This window comes from Mus caroli, unplaced genomic scaffold, assembly GCF_978045245.1.
Source record: "Mus caroli unplaced genomic scaffold, Mus_caroli_1 scaffold_18, whole genome shotgun sequence".
Classification (NCBI taxonomy): domain Eukaryota; kingdom Metazoa; phylum Chordata; class Mammalia; order Rodentia; family Muridae; genus Mus; species Mus caroli.
Genome location: NW_028227273.1, coordinates 37,645,141 through 37,671,742, shown reverse-complemented (window position 1 = coordinate 37,671,742; position 26,602 = coordinate 37,645,141). Strand labels below are relative to the sequence as shown.

General features: G+C 51.5%; 1 protein-coding gene across 1 annotated transcript; it reads right to left on the bottom strand.

Moving 5' to 3' along the window:
* Positions 1–973: 973 nt before the first annotated feature.
* Positions 974–26,285, bottom strand: C3 (complement C3). The gene is made up of 41 exons (XM_021186132.3): positions 26,135–26,285; positions 24,841–25,030; positions 24,313–24,478; positions 24,146–24,216; positions 23,407–23,501; positions 23,226–23,308; positions 23,044–23,134; positions 22,836–22,938; positions 22,481–22,607; positions 22,257–22,372; positions 22,025–22,171; positions 21,314–21,523; positions 20,982–21,188; positions 20,392–20,547; positions 20,089–20,218; positions 18,811–18,882; positions 18,461–18,661; positions 17,726–17,834; positions 17,170–17,255; positions 16,447–16,589; positions 16,108–16,320; positions 14,914–14,977; positions 14,731–14,817; positions 13,381–13,584; positions 12,769–12,844; positions 12,330–12,489; positions 11,455–11,553; positions 10,304–10,460; positions 9,276–9,439; positions 7,971–8,129; positions 7,440–7,499; positions 7,262–7,352; positions 7,090–7,141; positions 5,407–5,494; positions 5,210–5,299; positions 4,090–4,195; positions 3,557–3,646; positions 3,192–3,275; positions 1,472–1,555; positions 1,256–1,391; positions 974–1,159 (listed from the first exon to the last, which is right to left on the bottom strand). The coding sequence occupies exons 1-41, from the start codon at positions 26,212–26,214 to the stop codon at positions 1,018–1,020; spliced, it is 4,989 nt and encodes a 1,662-aa protein (XP_021041791.1). The 5' UTR covers positions 26,215–26,285; the 3' UTR covers positions 974–1,017.
* Between the last annotated feature and the right edge of the window lie 317 nt (positions 26,286–26,602).

The window sequence follows — 26,602 nt, the reverse complement described above, 5'->3', positions numbered from 1 at the left end:
CTGTAATTCCAGTTCCAGGAGATCCAAAGCCCTCTTCTGGCCTCCATGTGTACTGAACACAGACACAGACAGAATTTTGGTAAATTACTGGGGTTGGAGTGGTGGCTCAGCAGTAAAGAACACTTGTAGACGTCCTGGGTTTGGTTCCCAGCTCCCCTTTGGGCAGCTCACAGCCATCTGTAGCTCCAGCTTCCTCTCCTGGCCTCTGAGAGCACCTATAATCATGTGGCACATATGAACTCATGTAGACATACATGAAATTAGTACATATGTTAAAGATAAAATAAATGTAAAAATACAAAGTGTTGACTGCCGTATCCAGGGATCCATCCCATAATCAGCTTCTAAACGCTGACACCATTGCATACACTAGCAAGATTTTGCTGAAAGGACCCAAATATAGCTGTCTCTTGTGAGAAGATGCCGGGGCCTAGCAAACACAGGAGTGGATGCTCACAGTCAGCTATTGGATATATCACAGGGCTCCCAATGGAGAAGCTAGAGAAAGTACCCAAGGAGCTAAAGGGATCTGCAACCCTATTGTTGGAACAACATGATGTACTAACCAGTACCCCGGAGCTCTTGTCTCTAGCTGCATATGTATCGAAAGATGGCCTAGTCGGCCATCAATGGAAAGAGAGGCCCATTGGACTTGCAAACTTTATATGCCCCAATAGAGGGGAATGCCAGGGCCAAAAGAATGGGAATGGGTGGGTAGGGAAGTGGGGGGCGCTATGGGGGACTTTTGGGATAGCATTGGAAATGTAATTGAGGAAAATATGTAATAAAAATATTAAAAATTAAAAAAAAAATACAAAGTGTCTGCTGTGGTGGTGTATGCCTTTAATCCCCATACTCAGGAGGCAAAGGCGAGGCCAGCCTGGTCTACAGAGCAAGGTCCAGGACAGCCAGGGTTACACAGAGAAACTGTCTCAAACAGAACAAACAAACAAACAAACCAAACACTGAAAGGTGGGTGAAATACAACGGAAGCTTTATTAGAGGGCTGGGCTGTAGTCAGTTGGGGCACCCATAAACCACCATAGATTCTGTGAATGCCCCAAGTTCTTCGCACTGTTTCTGGTACTTCTGATCCTGGCATTCTTCTGCCTCAGGCCAGTGCTCCACCCACGTGTCCTTTCCAATGATGTAGCTGGTGCTGAGGAAGGAAGAGCTTGCAGTTAAGAGCAGGTTCCTGGGGTCAGTGGGTGGGGCCAGAGGGGCAGGCATACCGACATGCAGGGTGGGCACTTACTTGGGCTTTTCTCCCCAGAGATCAGAGGAGAGGCCCCACATGAGGTACTTCTTCCCTTCCTGCAGCTTCAGGGCGTTTCTGCACTTGATGTGGCTGATGAACTTGCGTTGCTGCCCTGCCTGAACCTCATCTGAGCCTGTGGGGCAGGGAAGGGGAGGTTGAGTCCCAGCCAAGGCAGTCGGTCTGGGGAGGCAGGAAGTCAAGAGGGCTGGGTACCTGACTTGATGACCTGCTGGATGGTCATGGTGTACTCATCAAAATCGTCCAACAGCTCTATCTTGGCTAGCTCGGTCTTGTACACTGTGGTGGGGGGAGGGGCGGAGAGGGTTTTGAGTAGGGTCGGTCATGGGGCCCTCACCAGCAGATGCACCTGACTATGTGACACCCCCTCCCATGCCTACAAGCAGAGATAATGCTGAGTCAGAGTGGCTGTCAGTCTGTCCCCTCCCAGGGACACACACAACCAGGCCATCCCACTGCCACGTTCACACTCACGGGCTCAGTCATAGGCCTTTGCGAGTAGTTAGAGATGCCTACAGACACAGTCATCCATGGCAAAGTCTCATATTAACTGAGGTTACAGACCCACATACACATTCACAGTCACACACTCCATGCACACAGCTAGAGTTACAGATGTACTTGTATACCCAGAGGCAGCTGCTCACCTCACCATCACCCACAATGCCACAATGCCAGCATCATGCAACCATGGCAATCTGCAAATCCACCCATGATAGCACCATGTGTAAGGACGGTCATTTTCATGATGGCCATGATTACTGTCAAAGTCACACTTGAGCACTGTTTCACACATGGCCAGGCAAAGTCACGCACAGTTGCAACACACATCTAACTCTCTGCTGCGCACAATTACACCCAAAGCCAAAGGCACATGCACAGCTATAGCTACTATGTGTGTGTGTATGTGTGTGTGTGCACGAGAGCATGTCCATGTGTCATAGAATCAGTTGTCAATTTGACAAATCCGGGAAGAGGGAAGGAACCGCCACTGAGAAATTGTCTATCAGCTTGGCCTGTGGCCATGTCTGGGAGGCATTTCGATGGCTAACTGTCAAGGAGGGGCTACTCCACTGTGGGCAGTGCCATACCTAGGCAGGTGGGCCTGGGCTGTGGAAGAAAGATAGCAGTCCTCTGTGGTCTCTGCCTGCAGTTCCTACAGCTCACAATTAACAGCAAACTGTGAGCTGTAAGATGAAATGAAGCCTTTTGTGTGTGTGTAGCTTAGAGGACAACTTTGTCCTTTTTGTTTGGGGCAAGTATCTGTGGACCCACAGAAGCCGGAAGAGGGTCCTGGATCTCTTGGGGCTGAAGTTACAGGCTGTTATGAGCCTGAGGTGGAATGCTCTAACGCAAGGAGATATCTCTTACTCTTGGTTTCTGAGACAGGGTCTTATCAAAACTTCGACCTCACTGGTGTGCCTAGGCTTGCTGGCCTGAGAACTGCCTGCCTCTGCCTCACCTGCGGTTGGGTTCAGGACATGTGCTGCTATGCTGAGCTCTTTATGTAGGTGCTGGGGGATCAGATCTGGGAGCCCATGCCTGGGTATCCAGAGCCATATGAACAGAGCTATCATCCACAGTCTTTATGCTACTGCAAGGAACCCCTCACCCTAGCTCTTATAGGTGACCCCAGTAACTGGCTGGTTCAGTAAGCTGGACCTGGGTGATCAGTGCCCTAACTGGTGTGAGTATCTGCCAAAAAAAAAACCCAACAAAAACCAAAAAACAAAAACAAAAAAAACCCATCACACAACACAGACCACCCCTTCACTACTTATCTACACATGTCCTCTACACACATGCAACCACAGCCTGACAGGGACACAAGCACCACCACTGTTGCTCCCCACTGGGTGTGACACTGCTACTGTCACATCCACAGGGTCTGACAGCTACCAGCAGCCATACTCACCATAGTCGACTCCCGGCTCACAAGCCTTGTCTAGCCGGACGTTCAGGTTGATCTTCTCCTGTGACTGTTGCATGAAGCAGTTCTCTGCAGGGTGGGGTGCACACAGGCTCTTGAGTAGCCCCCCCCCCAACTCACTTTCTGGGTCGGGGCTGGTTCCAGAGGGAACACCTATCCTACTCCATGTCCCCTGGGTATGGTTTCAAGTCCCTCCCTCCTCACAGGAGTGGAGCGGCTGTGTGGGTGTGTCCTGTCTGGGACTGCCCTCCTTAGTACCCACTCCCAGGTCCTCCCTCCCCCATGGGGATGGAGCATCTCTGTGGGTGTGTCCTGTCTGGGCCCGCCCCTCACAACCTCCTAGTGCCCACCTTCAGCACACCGGCACATTTCACTGTGGCACAGCTTGCTGAGCATCCCATTGTCCTTCTCTGGATGATAGAACCGGGTGCATGATTCCTCTGTGGGGAGAAGAGGTAGGAGGAGGTCAGAGGGCAGGGGGCTCCACCTGAAAGACCACTCCTGCTAGGAAATGCACAGTGAGCGAGTCCCCTCAGCCCTGAGATGCAAAGTCCCCAACCTCAGACCTAGTGGTACCCAAACCTTAGGCTTTCCTATCTTTGGTTCTTTCAGACCACGGTCTCTTGAAACTCCACCTAGAGTCCTGGAACCCTCAGATGTCAAATTCTAGGTCCCTGAGATGTTAAGGCCCTCCCTGCCTCTAGATCTCTGCGAGTCGATGGACCGTGAGTTTTCCAACTCTCCAAATCCTAGGATTCTAAGAAGCTCAGCCTTTGGATGCCCCAGGATCCTCTGGTGCTATTAAAGGTCTCTGATACTCTGATCCCCAGGGTCCTTGGATGCCAGGAGGGCTCAGTCCCCACACCGTGCCCTGGCTGCTCACCGAGGTTGTAATAGGAGTAGACCTTGACCGACCCGGGCTGGATAAGTCCCACATTAAAGTACTGGTGAACTTTGAAGGCCAGGCAGTCTTCTTCGGTGTGTGAAATCTGAGGGAAGGATTGGGCTGGTCAGTAGGTGTCACAGAGGGAGCCCAGGACACACTCCTGGCATTTGAAGCCATGGTAGAGAAACTGAGGGACCAGGCAGGTTCTAGGTGGCGTGGGAAAACGAATGAGCAGCCGTTAAATCTATCTTCCTTTTCTACCGTGCTTGGAGCCAGACTGTTTCCAGAGTCACCCTGATTTAGGGGCATTCAGGTGAATAAGCTCTCACCAGCAGGTCACTGTCTACCTGCTGTTGTCTGGATGGGATTTCTCTTCATTTAGGCCCCAGCCTGGAAAGTGTTAAGTAGACAGTGCCTTTAAGGTCATAGGGGATTAACGGCCATTTTGGGAGGAGAAGGCCAGGTCTTAGCAGAGTAGATTGGTTGCTGTGATGGTTGGTCTGGTTTCCTGGGTGTGGCCTTTCTTTTGTGTGCTCCTCCTGCCACAATGCCTGCCACCTGCCACCTCCTAGAGGATAGACAGTGGGATCAACCAGTCTTGAGCCATTTTTCCCCCCAAAGGTTTGACCTAATAACTCTCTTTGTAAACTCTGCTGCCTCAGGTATTCTGTTAGACAAAATGAAGGGCATTATGACTGTGATCATGAGAGCATCACATATAGCCAGGTATATCTCTATAATTCCAACACTCAGGAGGATGAGGCAGGAGGATTGTAAGTTTGGGACCAGTTCAGGCTACATTGAGAGACCCTGGCATTCACAATCAGACTAACCCATGTACTTTGCTTATGCTATGGCTGAAAACTCCAAGATCCTGGAGATTCCAGAGCCAAAAGGTGGAAGGAGTTTGGGTTCCTGATCGATCATGGAGCACTAGACTAGAGGGCGGAGGGGATGATTGGTCACCTTATATTACAAACTTTCTCCTATCCCCTCATAGCACAGATCCTGTGTTCCCAAGCCTGGAGCTAACATGAGCTGGATATGAAGATGGAGAGAGAAACCCAGACAAGAAGGGGAAAGGAGGCACAGGAGCTTCCCTGGGGACAGGACTTACCTTTTCCAGGTAGATGATGAGGGTGTTCTTGTTGGAAAAGGCTTTGTTCATCTCGTACTTGGAGATGTATCTATCTACTCCAGAGGTCAGCTAGGGAAGAGCAGAGCTGGTTAAAAAAAAAAATCCCTCCCTCTCTCCTCAAAGCCTCTTCCAGACCTCAGGCTCCTTCCCTAGGTCCCAGACCCAAGTCTCCTTACCAGTTCCAGGTCGTTTGTGTCTGGAGCAAAGCCAGTCATCATGGAGATGTCCAGGATGGACATAGTGGCATCCACATCTCCCAAGTACCTGCAGATGGCAGGAAAAGGTTTGTCAGCTTTCAGGATGGGCATAGCACTCAGGGCCAGTGCTTGGATGAGGGGTCTCATCAGGACCCAGGCTCCTGCTTTCCACCCAGCATTGAAGAAGGGTTTGGTTTGGAAAACACTTCTCTGAAAGTAATATAAGTAGATGCAGCCAGGCATAGCAGTTTATATTGTCAGCCAAGCATGGCAGTTCATGCTGCTGTCTCGGCACCTGGGAGGGAAGACTGTGAGCTGAGACTAGCCTGAGCTACTTAGTAAGTTGACACAGGCTAGCCTAGGTTACGAAGCAAAACAGTGTCTCAAACAAAATAAAACCTAACCAAAACCTAAAACTAAACTAAACTAAACCACAGCAGTGTGGAGGGCTGGCATTTGGAGTGTAGATGGCTGGCGTGGCAGGCTGACTTGCCAGCTTAACCAGTAAAGTGCTTGTTGTGTAAGCATAAGGACCTGAGGTTGATCATCCAGGGTCCATGATAAAAAGAATGAAAGATCCACCCTGGTGGCAAGCACCATTAACCACTGAGCCATTTCTTTGGTGCGTGTTCATAGTTCTAGCCCTGGCGACATGGAGTCAGAAGGAACTCTGGGCTCATTGCCCAGCTAGTCTTGGCAAATTCCAGGCCAAGTTGTAAAAGAACAAGGTGGAGGGCCAGTGAGGTGGTTCAGTGAGTACAAGTGCTCTAACCACAATGCTTGACAACCTGAGTTCAATTGCCAGAACACACGTGTCAGAAAAGATAACCAACCTCTGCAGTTGTCCTCTGACCTTCACATGTATGCTGTGGCATGAAGAAATGCACACACACACACATGCACACGCATGATCGTGGAAAGAGGAAACACATAAGAAAAATAAAAATTCCTCTGGCTTTTTTTTTTTGACCGTAACATCAATGATGCTTTAGGAGAGAAAATGGAGGGACTCCTCTCACATAACCCTGGGGTTTTGTGAGAGATGTCCTGTGTGGTCAGAGGGATGCAAGCTTGCCAACATGAATGAAGAAGTGTTGTTAATGAAGGAGGTGGAGATGGGCTCAGGCCCAACACCACCCACGGTGAAGAAGGCTTTCTAAAGGATGAGAGAGTAACTGGAGCAGGGGACCATGCCAGAAAACTTGGTAAGGTTGAATGGGTTCAGAAACCCTGGACCCTCAGACTTGAGGACAGTAGGCATGTCACTTACTCCAGACCAGGTCCCTGTCACATGAGCACAGCACCCCATAGAGAAGACCGTGACAATTAGTCACCTAGGGGCAGCACCTGGAAGCCTCTCCACATGCAGATGAGGCATCCCTACCATCTCAGACCAAGCCAATAACAAGCATCTGCTTTTAGATCTCAACACACTCCAAAATGCACAGAAGACCCTGTCCGCAAGGACATAAAGGCACAAAAATTGTTTCAACAAATATCGTCCGGGTTTGTCTGTCATATAAGAACTATGACACTCTTGGGAAGAGAGTCCTCTCAAAGCGTTCGCCTGAGACGACCATGGCCACTCCCCAGTCCGTAACCCTGGCCTTGGTTCACAGACTGGCAAGTAGAGAGAACGAGTCTAAGGATCAAGATCCTTACCTGGTGCAGATGTCAAGGACCATGGTGTTCTTGGCTTCCTCAGGCTTCTTGGCTATAAACATAGAAACAGAGAGATGGGAGGAGGTGCCTTTGGGTCCTGAGTCAGGAGGAGTGCAGGCGGTAGGACAGGAGTGGGGCTGGGAGGTACTGGAGGGGTCTTTATTCCTCTTACCTGTCTCAGGGGCTGGTCTTATGTTGACCCTGAGGTCAAACTTCTTGCAGGTGACTTTGCTTTTGAGTTTGGCATGATACACTGCCACTACCTGGTGAGATGAGAGGAAAGTCTCATGAGAGCAAGGGGTGGACAGGGGAAGGTGGTGGATGTGGCAGATGTGGGTTCCCTTCCTTACCGACAATGTGCCTTGGCCTTTTCCTTTGGCTGTTAGAGAGAAGGCCTCATTTTGCTTGGTCTGCAGAGAGTTGGGAGAGAGAAGAGGAGGTGTTAAGAGCCAGCTTTGGGACCAGGGGGATGGCACAGTAGACAAGGTGCTTGACTTATAAGCATGAGAGCCTAGGTTTTATCCTGAGAATCCATGCAAAGCAAACTGGGTATAGGCCAGCACTGGGGAGACAGGGGGCTCCTTGGGACGTGCTGGCCAGCTAGCCTATTCTATTTGAATTTCAGCTCAGTGAGACACTCTGCCTTGACAAACAAGGTGAACAGCACCTGAGGAATGACATTTAAAGTTGTCCTCTGGTCTACACACACACACACACACACACACACACACACACACACACACATACACACCTATACACAAACACATACACAAGGGCCAGATTCCTCTGACTCTGAGGGCCCTGACAGTTATCTGCCCTCCCTCCTGCAGCCCTGGCTGGTACAGAGGGTTGAAAACAAGGTGGGGAGGGTAAGGTTGTACCTCTTCAGATCGCAGGAGGTTGCCATTTTCCCAGAGCAGGCGAAACGTGGTTGCGGAGCTACGGCTGGGGAGGTGGAAGGACACATCCATGTTCAAGTCCTTATGGTCAGGGACATCTGTTTGATATTGGGCCAAGGCTTGGAATACCATGAAGGTAGCCTAGAACCGGTGGGATAGGATGGTTAGCTTTGCATTCTACCTGGCGGTTAGGGTGTCCTGGGGAGATGATGATGTGTAGGTCAGAATTATGGCGGCAGCAGCACACAAAGAACATTCTGGAGAATGTAGAGATATAGGTGGAAGGGAGTGGATATCCCAGAGCTCCATTGAGAGAAGCTCAGACCAAGGCTGGCCAGAAGTCATTCAGTGGTCTAGAACCCACCAGAGTGTAAAGGGAGCAGTTGAGGTCACTGAATACTGAAGACCTGTCTAGACTCCTACAAGGGGGTGAGCTTTTGTTCAGAAGTTACCAATGATGAAAACAAGTCAGACTCCACCAGAAAAATCTAGACCCATCAAGACCCTCCTTAGGCTTAGACTAAGACTTAAGAGGCCAGAACTTAGTCTGGAACCATTTCATAAGAAAGAGAATAAAGCTGGAGTGTGGAGGGAATCAAACTCTAAAGTGATTGAGAATGGAACAAGTGCTGAGAAGTGATTGACAGCCTATGAGAAAGAAAGACCAGGCTGAAGCCTGAGCTTGTTTTGCCTTAACTTGCCAAAACCATCACCTGGAGGGCCCTAGAGAAAGAGGCTCCAGACAGTGCCCTCACGTAGGACCTACTCACCATCATCTCCCCAGCACACCCTAACCACATGCCTTAGAATACACGGACGACAAAAGGTGGTAATGAGGGCTTGGGTGGAACTGGGAACTTGGACTAGAACTTACCCTGGGGGTGGGGGGAAAGAGTGACATTTGAGAGCCCGGTGGAATAGAGAACATGATCTAGAGCCCACACATGAGAGATGGGACACTGGTACTCTAGTCAAATTGAGATCATGTTCTAGAACCTTCTACTGGGGGGAGGTGCATTAAGAACCTGGTGAAACTAAAAATGTGACCTACAAGTCTCCAGTTAATGTGACACTAGGGGGCTTAGAAACATGGAACATGACCTAGAACATTTTGATGAGAACATGTATGGGAACCCTGGGAACCAAGTAGAATGAAGAATATCATCTACTGGAACAAGGCATGTGCTCTAGTTTCTCAGCTCTCCTGCAGTCCCCACACTTTCAGGCACAATAGTTGGCATGCCTGGGAGACATGGGAAGTAAGCATTGGAGCTTGAGGCCACTTGCCTGGGTGGAGCCATAGCCGCCTCCATAGTATCTTTGCTCATTGAGCCAGCGCACCACAGGAGGCACAGAGTCAAAGTCTTTCAGCAGCAGCAGGGCCAGGAGGGCATAGGATGTGGCCTCCACATTGTAGAGCTGCTGGTCAGGCTCCTCCCAGCGGTTCCGATCTGCAGAGAGACACCCCAGCCCCTCAGTCATGTAGCCTGGGTGTGACTTAGGAGCTAGCTTTTCCCAGGACCAGGTAGCTGTGCTTATTATGTTCAATGTCCAGGTGCTCAGTTCTGTCAATCTGAGTCATCTGGAAGACAATCCCCTGGCCCTGTGAGTGGGGACTAATCCTGTGTTAACTGATGTGGGAAGACCCATCTTGATGGTCTATTCCCTGGGGTGGAGATACCAGACTGTGTAAGATGGCGAATGCAGACAGAGCGCTAGTGAGCTTGTTGGCCATCTCTCTGCTTCCTGATTAGGTCCCACTGCCTTGATTTTTTCCTGCCACAATGGATTGCACCTTTGACCTGTGAGCTGAACAGAGTCCTTCTTCCCTTGAGTTGCTCCTATCGAGGTCTTTTATAACAGAAATGGGGAAAGAAATCAAGACCATTTCTAGTCTACCAGCTTCAGTCACCTTTTCTCCTCCCTTGGACTCAGAGGCCCAGTGTATGGTTGAATCTATGAAGATGCAGCAGGCCTCTTGTGTGGTTTACATGGAAGGGTCAGTACACTTTAGAAGCCTCCAGTGCAGCTCAGTGTGGGCCATGCATCCTATCTCTCAGCTGAGAGCCACACATCTTGGCTCAGTGTATATATCCAGAACCCACCCTCACGCCCCAGCTTTGCACCCCTTTGAGGCCACCCCTTAATACCCACCACCCATAAACCCCTTCCCCCTTGAGGTGACCCCCCAACCCTCCCACACTCCTCCTCCCTTGAGGTGACTCCTCAGCCCCCACACACATATACCCCTTCCCCGTGAGGTGACCCCTTCCCCATCCATGCACACACCCCTTCCCCTTGAGGCAATCTCTCACCTTTGGCTGTATTCAGAAACTTGCGGAGGTAAGGTTCCTCCAGTTTGTTCATCAGGGCCAGGGCATACCCAGCAATGGCCACTGTGTATGGTCTCTGCAGGTTCATGTAACTGGCTTCAATATACTCCCCTGCCTTGTTGATGCTCCCAGGAAGGCTCTGTGAGAGAGAGATGGGATCTCACATGACTTCTGGGCTACCAGGATAGTAGCTGTCCTTTGATGTGCCTGGTTTTAAGAGTTCCCTGGTTGTTGGGGACACTTGTGTGGCACCTTTTTGCTGAACACTTTTATGTGGTGTCTAGCTTAGTCTGTACATTAGGTATGTACGGCCGAGTGTGTGATTGTGGGTTCTTGAGCAGTTAAGTCCTGCTTCAAAACAAAGGTGAATTATGGTTGTGTAAATAACTACTCTCCCAGGGAATGTCACTGAACAAATTGATGGTATAAAATGTCCCAAATGGGCATAAGCTAGAAGCCAAACGCAGCATGTCGGTCTAAGCCTGTGTGCGCTGTATTCCTCCACCGTCGCCATCACCATCCCATCTTGACTATGGGTTTGTCATTAATTCATTCATTGAAATTGGACGTGTGGCTCTGTGCTCTAAGTAGAAATAGTCCCTCCAAGATGCAGGGACACACATAAAACTCAGGAAGACAATGAGAGACTTAGACCAAGGCTCAGAAGGCTCCAGAAACTCACAAGTGCTCGGGGCTCTCAGGAAAGGATTGAGCTGCACAAAGCCCCTCCACATGGCTTACTAAGGAAGTCACTAGGGTAAGGAGTCTCTCTGGTGGGCCCACCCACATGTTGGGCAGGGGACTCCAGATGTACAGCTTTTGTGGCTTATCACCCATGTTGGGGTGGGCCTTTTGGCCCTTTGGCTGCCTTTGACTCTTGAAGTCCCCTGCCTTCCTCACATCTCTTATACCATATCACTGACTTACCTCATGATATCCATGAGTCTGAGGTAATGCTGTATGGAACAACAAACACACCTGCCTTTGAGTCTCTGCCTTGACTCTCCTCAGGGGTCGTCTGTGATCTGGAGCCATAAGCCCAAAAGAAACCCTTTCCTCCCTTAAGCTGCTTTAGGTCAGAGTGTTTAGTCACAGCTGTGGGCGACAGGATGAAGGGTTGAGAGGACACTCACATTGACCTGCCCCTCACAGATGTCCCTGGCTTCCTGCAGTGCGATGAGGACAAAGGCTGTGAGTGACACGTCTGCCTCCTTGGCATTCCGGAAGCCACCCTGTGAACAGGAACAGAGCAGGTCTTTCTTTGTCCCCACTCGGCTATCGAGCACACTGAAGAATCTGAAGTCCGGGCTCAGCTCCCCACCCAGGGGGATCAAATTCTCTAGTGTGAATCAATTGAATTGTTTGCTCATTCTCTGTTATTAGGGTCCCCTTAGCACTGCTGTCCCTGGTACAAAGGCTGAGGAAAACCAGACATGGGTTCTAGCCCTCACAGGGCTTCTTGTCCAACAGGGAGGAAGGACAAGGGGCTCAGCTGCTCAGAGAACTGCTCCTTGACTTATGATGGGGCTACCTCCTGAGAGGCCCAGAGAAAATGGTAAATATCACAAGTCAAAGCAGTTAGCAGGGGCTGGGGAAATGGCTCAAGCCCGGGGACCCGAGTTTAATGTTCCAGAGCCCACATTAAAAAAAAAAAATCTGTGTATGATGTCATGTGCTTGTAACCCCAGCACTGGATAGGCAGAGACAGGCAGATGCTGGGACTCAGGGACTGGACAACCTAGCTTTCTTGGTGAGCTTCATGACAATGAGGATCCCCTCCCCCAAAAAAGGTGGTGGCCCTTGAGGACTGACACTCAAGGCTGACCTCTGATCTCTGCTGGTACACAGAATACCATCCATGTACCCCTCATGGCTGGGTCTGTCAGCCTCTGGATTCTTGGAATGCTTCCAGTGTTTTACAATTTTATTCACCTCCTCCCCACCCTGCACCGCCCGTCCCTCCTGGGACCCTCTACCCTTCTCTTTCTGGAATTTGCCTGTCTCTTACAATCATTTCTTGGTGAATCACGGGCCCGTCCTCCTGAAAGACACCATCCGGCTTCTGCTTCTCCAGAATCAACCATTTAACAGCCCCACACAGGACCTGAGAGTCGATGGCGATGAGGTTGGCAGCCAGAGAGAAGACCTTGACCACGTAGGCTGTCAGCCTGGGGGCGGGAGTTATAGGAACACCAGCTGAGAATCGATTGGTTTTAGTAGATAGATTGACATCTTCACCCACCAATGACCAGAGAGGGCTGGTGCCAGAGCCACTCAGTTATGGATTTTTAATTTCAAAGCCGCATGAAGCTGGTGCTTAAAGGACTCTAAGGCTCATTCAGTCCCTGCAGCCTTGACAGAGAGAGGCCAGACCACCATTGGTGGGGAATCAGGCTTTGCTCACGTGGATGTTGAGGCGGAGGGGACAGAGCTGACCACCTGCTTACCAGGTGCTGGGGGGCCGGTTGTTGAAGGCAGCATAGGCAGAGCTGGGCTGTTTGAAGGCCAGCTGCTGGGTGTACCCTGCGAGGAACAGACAGGGTCACCAAAGGAGGGGTGGGCTGCGGGCTGGGCTGACCAGGATAGGCAGTGGGAGACCCAGGGCAGGATAAGGATGCTATCTATGTGAGGTGGGACGGGGGTTCAAAGAGGACAGGATGAGGATCCTGGGAGGGAGGGGTGTTAAAGGAAGGCTTGAAGGGAAAGGCTGAGAGAGGAAGGGCAGAGTCATGTGGGAGGGCTCACCGAGGAGAGGGAGGACAAGGGTGCTGCATGGGGTGGAACAAGTCTACAGAGAGGGAGGAAGGCTCAAGTAGGGCATGGATCCTAAAAAGAGGACTCGGGTTGGGTCCAGGGATCAGACAGGTGAGCCATTTCTGAAGAAAGGAGAGGGGAGGGGCTTGGAGGAGAGACATGGCGTTGGAAAGAGGGATGAGGCTTGGGAGAAGATGGAGAAGGGGTAAGGCCTCGGGAGAAGGGGTGCAGCTTGGAAGATCGGGAATGGGAGAATCTGGGAAGGTTGAGTGGGTGAGTTTGGGGAGCTCTAGCTCAGGCCCCACCTTTCTTGATGAGCTCCAGGGCCTCTTGCCTCTTCTCTATGCCGAACTTCTCCCACTGTTCGGTCTGGTCCAGGTAGTGTACCGCAATGACTGTTGGTGTCATGCCGATCATGTTCTGCTCCCCACAGCCTGCGGGGGTCACGATCAGGTGTTTCAGCCGCTCCCCGTCCACAGCATCTTCGGTCATCTGAACCACTGGGCTCCCTGCAGCGGAGGGTGGAGGAAAGGCCTGTTCAAGATAGTCTCTGACCAGAGGAAGGGCTTGGTGGCTGCAGGAGGGTGTGTGCGGAGGTTCTGTGTGGGTTTGGGGAAGGAGTCTCTGACCAGAGGAAGCCTAGGGCTTGGTGGCTGCAGGTGTGTGGAGGTCCTGTGTGGGTTTGGGGAAGGTTGTACCCCACCTTGGGCACTTAATTTCACCTTTAGATAAAATAATGACCATAGTCACAGACACAGGCTTACAGTTCATTGCTCATATCCATTGGAGAACTCCACACAGAATCTCAAATAATCCTCAAACCACCTTTTTAGTTAGGCACTGTCACTAGCTCTCTATGCGTGCTTGTCTGAGGGGTGTGATGTCTCCTTGATGCCCCTGGATCCAGTCAAGAGTAGCAGACCGTCTGCTCTTGACATGTGTGTGACTTCTCATTTAATCTCTCTACCAGTAAGTGCTGTTTGCTGAACTGACTTCTGCAGGAAGCTCCTGCAGGCAAGCCCACAGCAAACAAGGCAGAGACTGTCTGTGGTGTTTGCATGAGAGCGGCCTCCATAGGCTTATATATTCCAGTGCTTGATCTCCAGTTAGCCAAACTATGTTTGGGAAGGAACAGAAGCTGTGTCCGTGTTGGAGAAGGTGTGTCACTGGGACGGGCTTTGAGGGTTCAAAAGCCCACCCTAGGCCCAATCTCTTTCTCTGCCTGCTACCTGCGGATCAAGATGTAAAGCTCTCAGCTACCGCTCCACCACCATGTCTGTCTGCTTCTTGCCATGATACTCATGGGTGAAGCCTCTGAAACTATAAGCCAGCCCCCATTAAATGTATCCTTTAATAAGAGTTGCCTTGGTCATGGTGTCACTTCACAATAGAACAGTGACTAAAACAGCATTGTATCATTTCTCTCATTTTTCATAGTGGGAAACTGAGGCACAGGGTGCCAGTATGTTAAGAAATGAGTCCCAGGTTAATCAACTTGAAATTGATTTGAATCTGGGCATTCTGGTTCAGGGTCTTCCCCCGCTCCCTTTCCTTATTCTCTTCTCTCCTCACCCTCACCCCATGAGATGGAGCTCAGTTAGCTTCTGGCTCCCAGATGCCCTGACCCCTGCATGGCAGAGAAGAGGCCATCTTACCTTGCAGGAGAATTCTGGTCTCAGAGTCTGTGTCTGGCACTTGGTCACTGAGGTCTGCGGCAGGCACGTCCACCTTCTGCACTCCCCCTGCAGGGTGAGAGAGTGAAGACGTGGATGGCACCAGCTTCTCTCTCACCCCTTCCTTTGTACCCCACCCCACCGTGCCCTCTCCGCCTGCCTCACCTTGGTACTTCTCTGGGTCCAGTGTATGGATGGCCACAGTTTTGTTGATTCTCATTCCTTCTGGCTGTGGAGGGTGGTGGATAAAATGACAACAGATACACAGATGGACAGCAGGGTGCTATTCAGAGAAAGTCCTTCCAAAGGGCTCTGCCTCTCTGCCTGTGTTACTGGAGACCAGTTACTTAACCTCTCTATGTCTCAACGTCTTCTAAGGAGGAGGTGATTCGAATGCCTGCCTTATACTCATGTGTATGTGTGCATGTGTGTATTTATAAGTGTGTGTGCATATTTGCATGTGTATGAGTGTGTTTGTGCAAGTGTACATGGGTGAGAGTGTGAGTGCATGAGTGTATGTGAGTGTGTGGTGTGCGTGTTTGTGTATGTATGAGTATGTGTGCAATGGTGTATGTGAGTGTCCATGCATGTGTACATGTGTGTGTGATTATGCACACCTGTGTGTATGTGCAAGTGTGTGTGTCAGTGTGCATGTGTGTGCGAATGTGAGGGCATGAGTGTGCATTATGTGAGTGTGAGGTGTACATGTGCGTGTTTGTGTATGTGTGTGAGAGAGTGTGTCCCTGTGTTCAAGATGTGCATGTGTGTGTATGTGTGGGTATATATACATATGTGCATAAGTGTATGAGTGTGCACATGTATGAGAGTGTGTGCAAGTGTGAGTGTGAATGCAGATGTGTAAAAATGTCAGTGCCATATGTCTTCTTCTATCCCTCTCCACTTCTTTTGAGACAGAGTCTCTTGATGTATCTGGAGTACCCAATTCAGCTAGGGTGACTGGTTGGTGAGTCACTTCCTATGGCTCTGAGCTCAGGCCGACATGCTTATACAGCAGTCATGTTGCCGGCTGAGCCATCTCCCTGGGCCCTTTTTACTTTTTTAAAAGACTTGAGACAGGGTCTTATTAAGTTACCCCTGCTATTCTCAAATTCATGATCCTCCTGCCCCACACCTCCCAAGTGCTGGGATCCCAGGGCACACCTCATACCTGGCTTACAAAGTGCTGGAGAGGGAGCCTGGAACTTTGCATGAACTAATTGAGCACTCTACACTCTGAAGCCTAGCCAGTTCTAAGTTTCTGTAACATCTGGGCCCTAAGACAATCCTTGCTGTCTCAGAGCCCAGGTCAACAGCAGGGAGATCTGAAGGCTAGAGGCAACAGATGCCCCGAGGACTCACCACGACCTTCAGTGTCTTCTTGACACCATCACTGATGAAGTGATTGAAGACAGCAGCCTTGACCTCCACCTCTTGTTGGCCGATCTTCAAGGGGACAATGACATACGGTACAGCCACAGAGGACTTGGGAGGGATTTTGATGGTCTGGAAGTAGCGATTCTTGGCAGTGGCCATGCTGCAGAAGGCTGGATTATGCAACAGTTCCACCCTCACCTGCAGGGGAGGGAGGAACAGGGCAGGTGTGTGAGGGAGGAGCTGGAGCAAGTGAGGGAGGGGACAGGACACGTGAGGGTGGGTTCATGGGTCCTGGTGGCCCGTTCAACTATGACTTGCTCCCACCTTAAGTTCCTCCTGTTCACGGTAGTTGAAGAGCACAGCTCTGATCTCCACCTGTTCGTTGCGCACTACAGAGTAGGGCAGCCGCAGGTCAATGAAGAAGTCCTGCATCACTCTGATCTCATAGGGGTCTGCCACACAGATCCCTGTCGGCAGAAAGAAGAGGGTGAAGGATCCAGGGTGGGAGGGCTGTGCAGGGAGGCAAAGGCAGGCTTCTGGTTCAAGTTCCCTAGCTGTCCATGGCTGATCCTATCTGCAGAAAGGTGAAGACTGAACATGCACATGTGATTGGCAGATCCCAGAGGCGATGGTGTCGCAGCCAGTTGTGTCTGACTTCATGAGTTTACATGTGCACATGTGTGCATGGGTGCACACGCATGTGGAGGCCAAAGGTTGACCCTGAGTCTTCAATCGCTTCTCTACCATATTTAATTTTAGCTATGTGCACACCACACACACACACACACACACACACACACACAGGAGTCTCCGTGTTTGTGTGCATCTCAGTGCAGTGCCCACAGAGGCCAGAAGAGGGCATCAGATCCCCTGGAGCTGCAGGGAGTTGCTTGGCTAGGCTGGCTGGCGAGGAAGCCCCAGGGATTCCCCCCAGCACTGGGGATGGCAAGCAGGCAGGATGACTCCCTGCTTTCTATGCTGGTTCTGCAGATGGAGCTCAGGGCAAACTCTTCACTGCTGAGCCATCTTCCCCAGCCCCTCCTGTACCTTTCTTGTCTGACAAGCTCACTGCCAGAATCTCCCAGGTGGTGATGGAATCTTTGAGAAAGATGTTCATGACCTTCGTAGAGATTCTGGGTGGGACAGAAGTTTAAAAATTAAATTAGTGGTGAGATCTATCAAGGTGAAGAGGGTTCTGAGGTACAGGGCCCTGGCGGGGAGGGGGGGGGCAAGTTAGATAAGAGCTCTGGGTTGCACCTGTGGCTTTGCTAGTTCAGCCCATGAACCTCAGGGGTGAATCCAGAGGAGTCAGGAAGTTGGCAGCTACATGCAAATTACATGCAAATGAGCATGTCTGGGAGGATGCCTTCTGCCCTCAGGCAAGGATGTAGAATGGGGAGTGTCCTGGCCTCATCCCCCCCCCCCAACCCCTTTAAAAAAGGTATTTACTGTGTATGTTTCAGTGTGGGCGGCATCTTTCTGCCAGGACCTTTGTGTAAAATTCAGAGGGTAATTTTGGGGAGTTTGTTCTTTCCTTCCACCATGTGGATCAGGTGGTGAGTCTTGGTGGCCAGCACCATTTTCACTGACCGGAGAGCCATACCCATTTTTCTCTGGTTCTTTCAACTCTTCTATGGTCCACAACCAGCTCTGTGGGAAGTGGCTTCTAGAGATAATATCTTCTTCTGGAATTATGTCTTCCTCCAATTCACCTGAGGGTAGGGAGACTTTTGGAAAAAGACCTACTTTGCAGGTGGCTCCCTCGCAAACATTTCTGAACTGCGTAAATGCATTCACCGGTGTGATGGTTTTCTACCAGCTCCAGACACGCTGGTCTGTGGGGATTTCCTCTCTCCATCTAGGAACTAAAAACTAAAAATCATGTTCTACAGATGTATTGCTATCAAGATGAGCATCATCCAAACTGGTCAGGAACTTGTTAGGTAGTCCATGCTGGCCTGGGACCTGCAGCAATCCTTCTGTCTCAGCCTTCTGAGTGCTAAAATGACAGGCATGTGCGACCACACCTAGCTTCAGTGTGGAGTGATTGTAGGAGAATTTATCTTCATTTTGCTGAAGATGTATTGCTTTGTGGGATGGGACTATAGGTGCGGGAAAGCCAATGTCCAGTATGAGAAAAGCCCTTGGCTCTCTCCCTCACTCTTTCCTCACACACTGCCCAGCTGGCCTCCATCCTCCTCCTTCTATCTTCCCAGGGGACAAGGTTGGAGGCACAGTCTTTTGGCCACTCTTCCAGCAAACAGGTGCAGCCACCCATCACTGGGCAGTTGTGCTCACCCACCCCCACCCGAGTGTCACCCTACAAGCCACCACTCACTCCTGGCCAGGCCCAGCACATGGTCTCTTCTGTGTTGTTCACGCAGCTTGGTGATGTGGTTGCAGCAGTCTATGAAGGCCTTTATGCAGTTCTCGCCCTGGGTGATGAGGCGTGCCCGGCGCTGGCAGCTGTATCTCATAGGGATATCCCGCATACCATCCTCACAACACTTCCGCAGACCCTTGTCAGTGTACTGACCAGCTGTGGGAGGCCCAGACCTGATGTCAGCCTTAGCCATCAGGACATCATCAGACCAGACTTCAGGGAGACAAGGAAGACAACCCCCTCCTCCTCCTATGGGAGGAGTGTGGGTGATGCATGGAGATGTGGGTCAGTAGAGGATTCCTAACCTTTGTCCATCCTTCTTTCCATCAACTGTACTGAGCGACGGCGGCGGGCTGCTGGCTTGGTGCACTCAAGATCTGAGGGAGAGAGAGACAGGAGTGACAGGGTAAGGCTGGGGTGTGATGGTTGCACCCTTTTGGTAGTGGAATAGACTGAGGCTCAAGAAGCAACAATAAAAGCGGTGAGACGGCTCATGGGGTAAAGGAGCTTGCTGCTAATCCAGATGTCCTGAGTTTGATCTCCAGGACCCACAAGTTGGAAAGTGAGAATGGAGTGGTACAAGTTGTCTTTTGACCTCCACATGCAGAAATGTGTATGCGTGCATGCGTGCGCACACACACACAATGCACTCACACACACAATGCACTCACATACACATGCACTCACTCACACAGAAGCTCGCGCACACAATGCACTCACACACACAATGCACTCACACACACAATGCACTCACACACACAATGCACTCACACACACAATGCACTCACACACACAATGCACTCACACACACATGCACTCACACACACAATGCACTCACACACACAATGCACTCACACACACAATGCACTCACACACACATGCACTCACACACACATGCACTCACACACACAATGCACTCACACACACATGCACTCACACACACAATGCACTCACACACACATGCACTCACACACACAATGCACTCACACACACAATGCACTCACACACACAATGCACTCACACACACATGCACTCACACACACATGCACTCACACACACATGCACTCACTCACACAATGCACTCACACACACATGCACTCACACACACAATGCACTCACACACACATGCACTCACACACACAATGCACTCACACACACATGCACTCACACACACAATGCACTCACACACACAATGCACTCACACACACATGCACTCACACACACATGCACTCACACACACAATGCACTCACACACACATGCACTCACACACACAATGCACTCACACACACATGCACTCACACACACAATGCACTCACACACACATGCACTCACACACACAATGCACTCACACACACAATGCACTCACACACACAATGCACTCACACACACATGCACTCACACACACATGCACTCACACACACATGCACTCACTCACACAGAAGCTCGCGCACAGGGATGGGCAGGTGTTGCTGATGGAGGAAGGGCAGAGATTCAGTCTCCTGGTCTCAGGGTTCTGTCCCTCTATGGGCATCTAGGTTTGGAAGCATGTCCTCCTTGTGTCCTCCCCAGTCGCTTTTCTCACCTGCTCTCTGTTCAGTCTGCAGTCCTTGGCTTGTCTTGAAGGCCAGGCCTGCATCCATGAAGACACCAGCATAGTTCTTCCCACTGCCTGGGGTGCAGCCAATGTCTGCCTTCTCTACCACATCCCAGATCTGCAAGTGAGGTGGTATGGGGTGGATGGAGGGGATAGAAAAAGGTCACCAACCCGTCATGAAGCTCAACCCAGCCGCCCCTGCCCCTCCTTACCCTAACATTCAGCTCTTGACAGACTCAGCTTCTAGCATCCACCACACTCCAGGTTGGGCTGAGAGATGCAAGCACTTACCTTGCTCTGTGTGAGTTTGTTCTTCTTGTTCAGCACAAACACTCCCTTGTCCACAGCCACTAGCCCCACTCGGGCCCCCTGGTTTCCTTCAATCCTGAGTGTCGTTTGTTGCCCAGGTGCGAGATGGTTCTCTCTTGAGTCACCCTTCACCACCAGCTATAGAGAGGATGGAGAAGTAAGACAGGGAAGGGTTAAACCCAGAAAACCCACAGAGGGAAAGAGGAAGGGAGGGAAGAGAAAGGAGGCAGAGAGAACATAAGGGAGGATAAAAGGGGAGGGCAAAGAGACAGTGGGGGAGAAGAGATAAGCGAATGAGAGAGGTGAGGAGAGGGAATATGGACAGAGAAGAGAAAAAAGAGGGGTTGCAAATGGCATGGGTGGGTGGGGGGAGACAAAAGCAGGCAGAAGTCTGGGAGTCTGTGAGCCCAGCCTAGGCTAGTCTACATATTGAATTTTCAGGATAGTCAGAGCTGCATGGAGAGACTCTGTCTTTAAAAAAGGAAAGGGGAGAGAGAGAGAGAGAGAGAGAGAGAGACAGAGAGACAGAGAGACAGAGAGACAGAGAGACAGAGAGACAGAGAGAGACTCACCGTGCCAACACAGGAATCCTTCACATCCACCCACACAGAGTCAGCCACCACCTCCCTCTGGCCACTAGCTCCAATCAGGGTGTAGTAAGCCACCAGGCGAAAGGAAGGAATAAACTCTGGAGTGATGGGCAGGGACAAGACCACCAGGTCCTGGCCAGGCTCCCGAACCTGGCGGCCTGCCTTCAGGAGCTTCCCCTTGTTCATAACCTGGAGGGATGATGGGCTGGCATAAGAACCAGGACAGGGCTAGGTAGAATGGGTACAGGAGACCCCAGGGCTGGGCATGAATCCCTGGGGTGCTGGAGGAGCTGAGGCCCCTGATGGTCACGGACCAGGTAGGTGTAGTATCGGATCTTGGCCTCATGGCCTGGGTCTGTGCGCAGGTGGAAGTTGACATTGAGGTTGTCCCCCGGCTTGAGCTCCATTCGTGACACTGACAAGTGTAGGTAGTTGTTGGAGTTGTGCATCGTGCTGTAGGGATGGGCCTCCATTGTCTTGGTGGCCTGCCGTGGTTCTGGGAGAGTGTCCTTCTTGGTGCGGACCTAGGTGAGGAATCCAGAGAGAGAGGCACGGTGGTTCCCAGAGCTGCCCAGGTTGGGGTGCTCACAACAGGGTCTGTGACGGTTAATATTGATGGACAGCTTGATAGTGTCTAAAATCAGTCAGGCGATGAGCGCTGGCCATGCCGGTGAGGGGATTTTTAGATTAGGTTAAACGTGTGGGTGGCACGGTTCTCCCCTGAGATATTGGACTGGACTGAATAAGAAGGAGGAAGTAAACGAGACACTCAGTGCTCGTTTCATCTCTGCTGGTAGGGTGTGAAAAGCTGCCGTATGCTCCTGCTGCTGTGCCTGCCAGCCACGGAGGACAGCCGCCTCCCACTGTGAGCTGTGCTATACATTCCTTCCTTAAGTGGCTTTTGCCAGGTGTTTTATTACAGCAACGTGGGATCCTCTGGGTGGGCCACGGAGAGTGTCATGAAAACAGCGGAGCTCTGTGCTTCCCTGACCGTGGAGACCAGGGTTGGAGCTCTAGGCACTCACTGTGATGGTCAGGGGTTGGCGGCTGTTGGGTGTGTTGATGCTTAGCTTGGCCACGCCATCATCTTGGGTGAGAGCCTTTGCATTAGATTCCTGAATGACCACCAGCACTTTGCTGGCCGGAGAGCCATCGGGGTTGGTCACGAACACCTGTGGACAGAGTCAGGTGGACAAGGGTCAGGCAGTGTGGTCAGAGTGACGGAAGATGGAAGTTGGGATTAGCCCTGGCTCTTACCATGAGGTCAAAGGGCATGGCTGGCTTGAAGAATTTGGGTGTCTTGGTGAAGTGGATCTGGTACGGGGAAGTGACAATCGGGATCCCACTGCGTTCTGCCTCTACCATGTCACTACCTGAGGAAACGGATGGAACCAGTGAGGGCAGGCTTCCCAACAGCCCTTCAGAGCCCAGCCTCCTCTCTCAGACTAGCCTTGCCACCCTTTGATCAAAGCAAGCCTCACCTGAGTGCAGGATGACAGTGACGGAGACGTACAGGGACTTCCCCACCAGGGCGTCGGCGTTGGAAGGCCGTACCCCCTCCATCAGCACCTTCCGGGTCAGCACTGCATCCCCCACACCATCCTCAATCTGCAGAGGATAGGAGAGCATGAGGGAGGGGGGAAAGTCCCCAAGATAAAGGAGGCTAAGAAGGGGAGGAGCTCAGAATGGGTGGCCTGGTTCAGCAAGGTGAGTGACTGGTAGGGGCACTAAGAGGTGGGATGGGCTCTGGAGTGATGATGGAGCGTGGTCTGGGGGAGGGAGGGAGCAGGGAGAGGCTGCCATTCTAAGCTCTCATTCCAAGGGGTGAGACAGTACCACTACGCGCGTGAGGGAGTGGGCCAGAGAAATCTTCTTATCGCCATCCTGGACCCCAAAAATCACGAAGGCTGTCCCGTCCACGTTTTTCCCATACAGGAACCTGAGAGACAAGGAGACTTGGGGTCCTGGAGACTTCTCTGGCTGTGGCTGAAGACAACCCCCCCATGCGTCACCCCACCCCGCCATGCGTCACCCCCACCCTCACTTGGCTGTGATGGAAACTTCCAGGCCATTTGGGTCATCGATGTAATAAAATGTCTCTGTGGGCTCCACCCGGACCTCGAAACTGGGCAGCACTAGGATGGGGTATGAAGACGATGGCGTTGGCATGGCTGCCAGGGCAGCATAAGCACAATGGCCTCACCTGCTGGATGCCCCAAGACTTACCGTATTCCTTCACCTCAAACTCTGCGGAGAAGATCTGTTTCGGCGCATGTTCATAGAAGGCTCGGATCTTCCACTGCCCCATGCTGCAAGAAGATGAGGAATGTGGCAGGGCCTCCAAGCGCCTCTCCCTCATCCCTCCCGCCGGTCGGGGGAATCCCGTTTTTTGGAGACCCAGATATACTTGACCAGTTCTGGAATGTTCCAAGACAAAGGCAAGATGCCGTGTTGGTTGTGGGAAGACAGAATGTCTCTCTTGACAGGAATGCCATCGGGGGTCTGTAAAGAAAGCATAAGGGACAAAACAGTTCTTTAGAGTCACAACCACCCCATCTCTGTTCACTGAGGCAGGAGTTAAGAACACAGACCTGGGCAACTCAGCCTAGGTTCAAATCCCTACTGTGCCACTTAGAAGCTCTGTGTTCTCAGGTAAATAGTTCAGCCTCTCTGTGCATTTCCTTTTATGTTTAGGACATAATTAATGCAGCAAAAGCCTGGGTGTTTTAAAAGATGAGGGCTATGATGTGTGTGAGTTTGGAGCAGAGGGTGCAAGGAGGAGGAAGGCTGGGAGGGAACTAGGCAGGGTGAGCAGGACCTTGTGCCTTGCAAGGAAGACTTTGACTCTAAAGAAGTGGGAGCCACAGAGGGCTGTAGGGAGAGAAAGGAGGGAACTTCACTCGGGTTTTAACAGGGGCCCTCTACTGGGCAAAGCGGACTGAATTACTAGTAATTCTTCCCAATCTTCAGATAGGGCAACTCAAGTTCAGGGGGTCTCTGCAGTGATCGTTCTGTATAGCCATTTGCTCATGGACCACCTCAGAGGACTGAGTCTCAGAGGAGAGGGTCCCAAAGGGGAGGGGACTCGGAGGGGAGGGGACTCAGAGAGGAGGGTATCCATCTCTGGGAAACTCAGCAGCTGGTACCTCAATGAGGATGACGACTGTCTTGCCCACGGGCAGTAGGTTGTTGTCCACAGTGAAGATCCGATATAAGACTGGAGGATGTGAGGGAGACACACAGAGTCCCCTTAGACCTTAGGCTCTGGGAGGCCCTTCCAGCCTTGGTGTGAGCAGCCTCCCACAGCACTTACCAGTGGAGCCCGGGGTGTAGATGGTCTTGTCTGTCTGGATGAAGAGGTACCCACTCTGGAAGCTGACCATCACTGCTTTCTCCACCACCGTTTCCCCGAAGCTTGCCACCACCGTCACGTACTTGTGCCCCTCCTTATCTGAGTTGAATTCCTTACTGGCTGGAATCTATGCGTGGGATGTCAGGAGTCTGTGTCAGGGAGTGGTGCCCAGAGAGCATCCTCTAGATCCCCTGGGCCTCCTCTCTGTCATCTCCCCTCAGACAGGAGGGGCTCAAGGAAGAAGAGACTCAAGAGGGGAGGGACTGAGAGAGGAGGGATCTTAGAGGGAAGGGTCTCAGAGCAGAGGGTCTCAAAGGGTTGGGGACTGAGAGGGGAGGAAATCAAACGAGAGGGACCCAGAGGGTAGGGGTGTCAGAGGGGAGGGACTCAGAAGGGAGGAGCTCCGAGGAGGATATAGGAGGGAGCCTGAGGGACCCAGGCTGGACCGGAAGGGGCTACGGCTGACTGTAGTTCCAGTTCCTTGCCCACCTTGATGGAGACGCTTTCCAGATGTCCACTGGCTCCTGTCAACACTGTCTTCTCACTGGTCAGCACTTGCCTCTTTAGGAAGTCTTGCACAGTGACTGTGACTGGGATGTCACCCTGAGCATCGTGGGCCTCCAGTACGATGGTCTCTTCGCTCTCCAGCCGTAGGACATTGGGAGTAATGATGGAATACCTGACCATGGGGTGTGGGAGCAGATGTCACCTCAAGGCCTGAGACTTCAGCCCTCACTCTGGCTGGCCCAGTCCCTAGTTCTAGCGTGTTCTAGTTCTCAGTGCTGGAGCAGATGCCTGGATCCACGTTCCTCCCCACACAAGAAGGTACCAAACCACAGCCCACTTTCCCTTAGCCACCAGAAGCTGGCTTTTCCTGGCTTCAGCACTGGGTACCAGCCATAAGGACTTTGCTTGTACTGAGAAAGTGCTCGCTCTACCACTAAGCTATACCTCAGCCTCTTCTCACTTGTCTGTTTGGAAACAGCATCTCACTAAGTTGTTCAGGCTAGCCCTGAACTCACTCTGCAGCCCAGGCTTGGCTGGAATGTGTACACTTCCTGCCTGGGCTTCCAGAGTAGACAGGATGGACAGGTCCATGTAATCAGGCCCAACGTTGAGCTTGGCTTTTGACAGTCCACACAAGGGCTATAGACCCCAACAACCCTCCAGTCCTCAAATCTTAAAACTTACCATTGCCCAAACCACAAGACATCACAGACACCATAAATCTATAGACCTTCTTCTTCATAAGTAGGCACACCAATGCTACAATACCTGAGTTCTATGAAAATAAGACTGTAAACACCCTTACACACAAGCAACCCAAACACTCACATTCTCTCTCTCTCTCTCTCTCTCTCTCTCTCTCTCTCTCTCTGTTTGTATGTATGTATGTATGTATGTATGTATGTATGTATGTCACAGGAAGATGTCGGGTGTCCTGTTCTATGCCCCTCCCTTCCCACACCTTGAGCCAACATCTCCTCTCTCTGAACCTGGCACTGGGCTGGCAGCCAGCAAGCCCCAGTATCTGGTCTCCAGCCCCACAGTGTGGGGTTACAGGCTCTGGAGGCCACTCCTGGCTTTTCTGTGGGTGCTGGGAGTTTGATCTAAGGTCCTTATGTCCATGCAGCAAGACTTCACACCCACTGAGCCATCTTCCAGCCCCCAGCACAAATTCTTAACATCCATGTCTCCCCCCAAGTGGGTGACTCCTAGGTGACTCACCTAGGTGACTCCTAAATTGTATAAGAAACTGCACCCCCAAAAGGTAACTACTTACATGGGGATCCCCAGAGCTAACGGGGAGCTGGCCAACAGCAGCAGTAGCACTAGTAGCTGGGACCCTGAAGCTGGTCCCATAGTGAAGGAAAAAGGTGGAAGGAATGAAGGGGTAAAGGGCAGGGGTGGGCAGAGGTGAGCCGGGGCTGTAGCCGCTGGCTCTTTATATGGCTCTCCTCTCTGGTCCCTCCCTGTTCCTGCACAAGGGGCTGCCCAAAATTTCGCAACATAGTTTCCTAAGCTTTTTCACAAACCTGGGGCAACAAGCCTTGGGGTGAGTAACCCTAGGCACATTTCCATTTCCCTGGAGCTTGAAAGTACCTGCTTGGCTCAGGCTTTTCTTGGGGTCAAGGCCAGATGCTGAACCTGGGCTGGTCCATGTTGTACTTGGTTACACTTGGTTACATTGAAGTCTAGAGTGACCTCCTCCCACACTTAGCTGGGTCCCAGTAACCCAGCACTTCTGGCT

What these genes read in the sequence shown, in the direction of transcription:
- C3 (XM_021186132.3), bottom strand. Translation starts at nt 26,214, where the DNA reads ATGGGACCAGCTTCAGGGTCCCAGCTACTAGTGCTACTGCTGCTGTTG. An exon ending in CCATGCCCTTTGACCTCATG is followed by an intron (nt 22,172 to 22,256) that starts GTAAGAGCCAGG and finishes CTCTGTCCACAG; the next exon opens with GTGTTCGTGACCAACCCCGA. An exon ending in AAGGCCAAGGCACATTGTCG is followed by an intron (nt 7,353 to 7,439) that starts GTAAGGAAGGGA and finishes TCATCTCACCAG; the next exon opens with GTAGTGGCAGTGTATCATGC.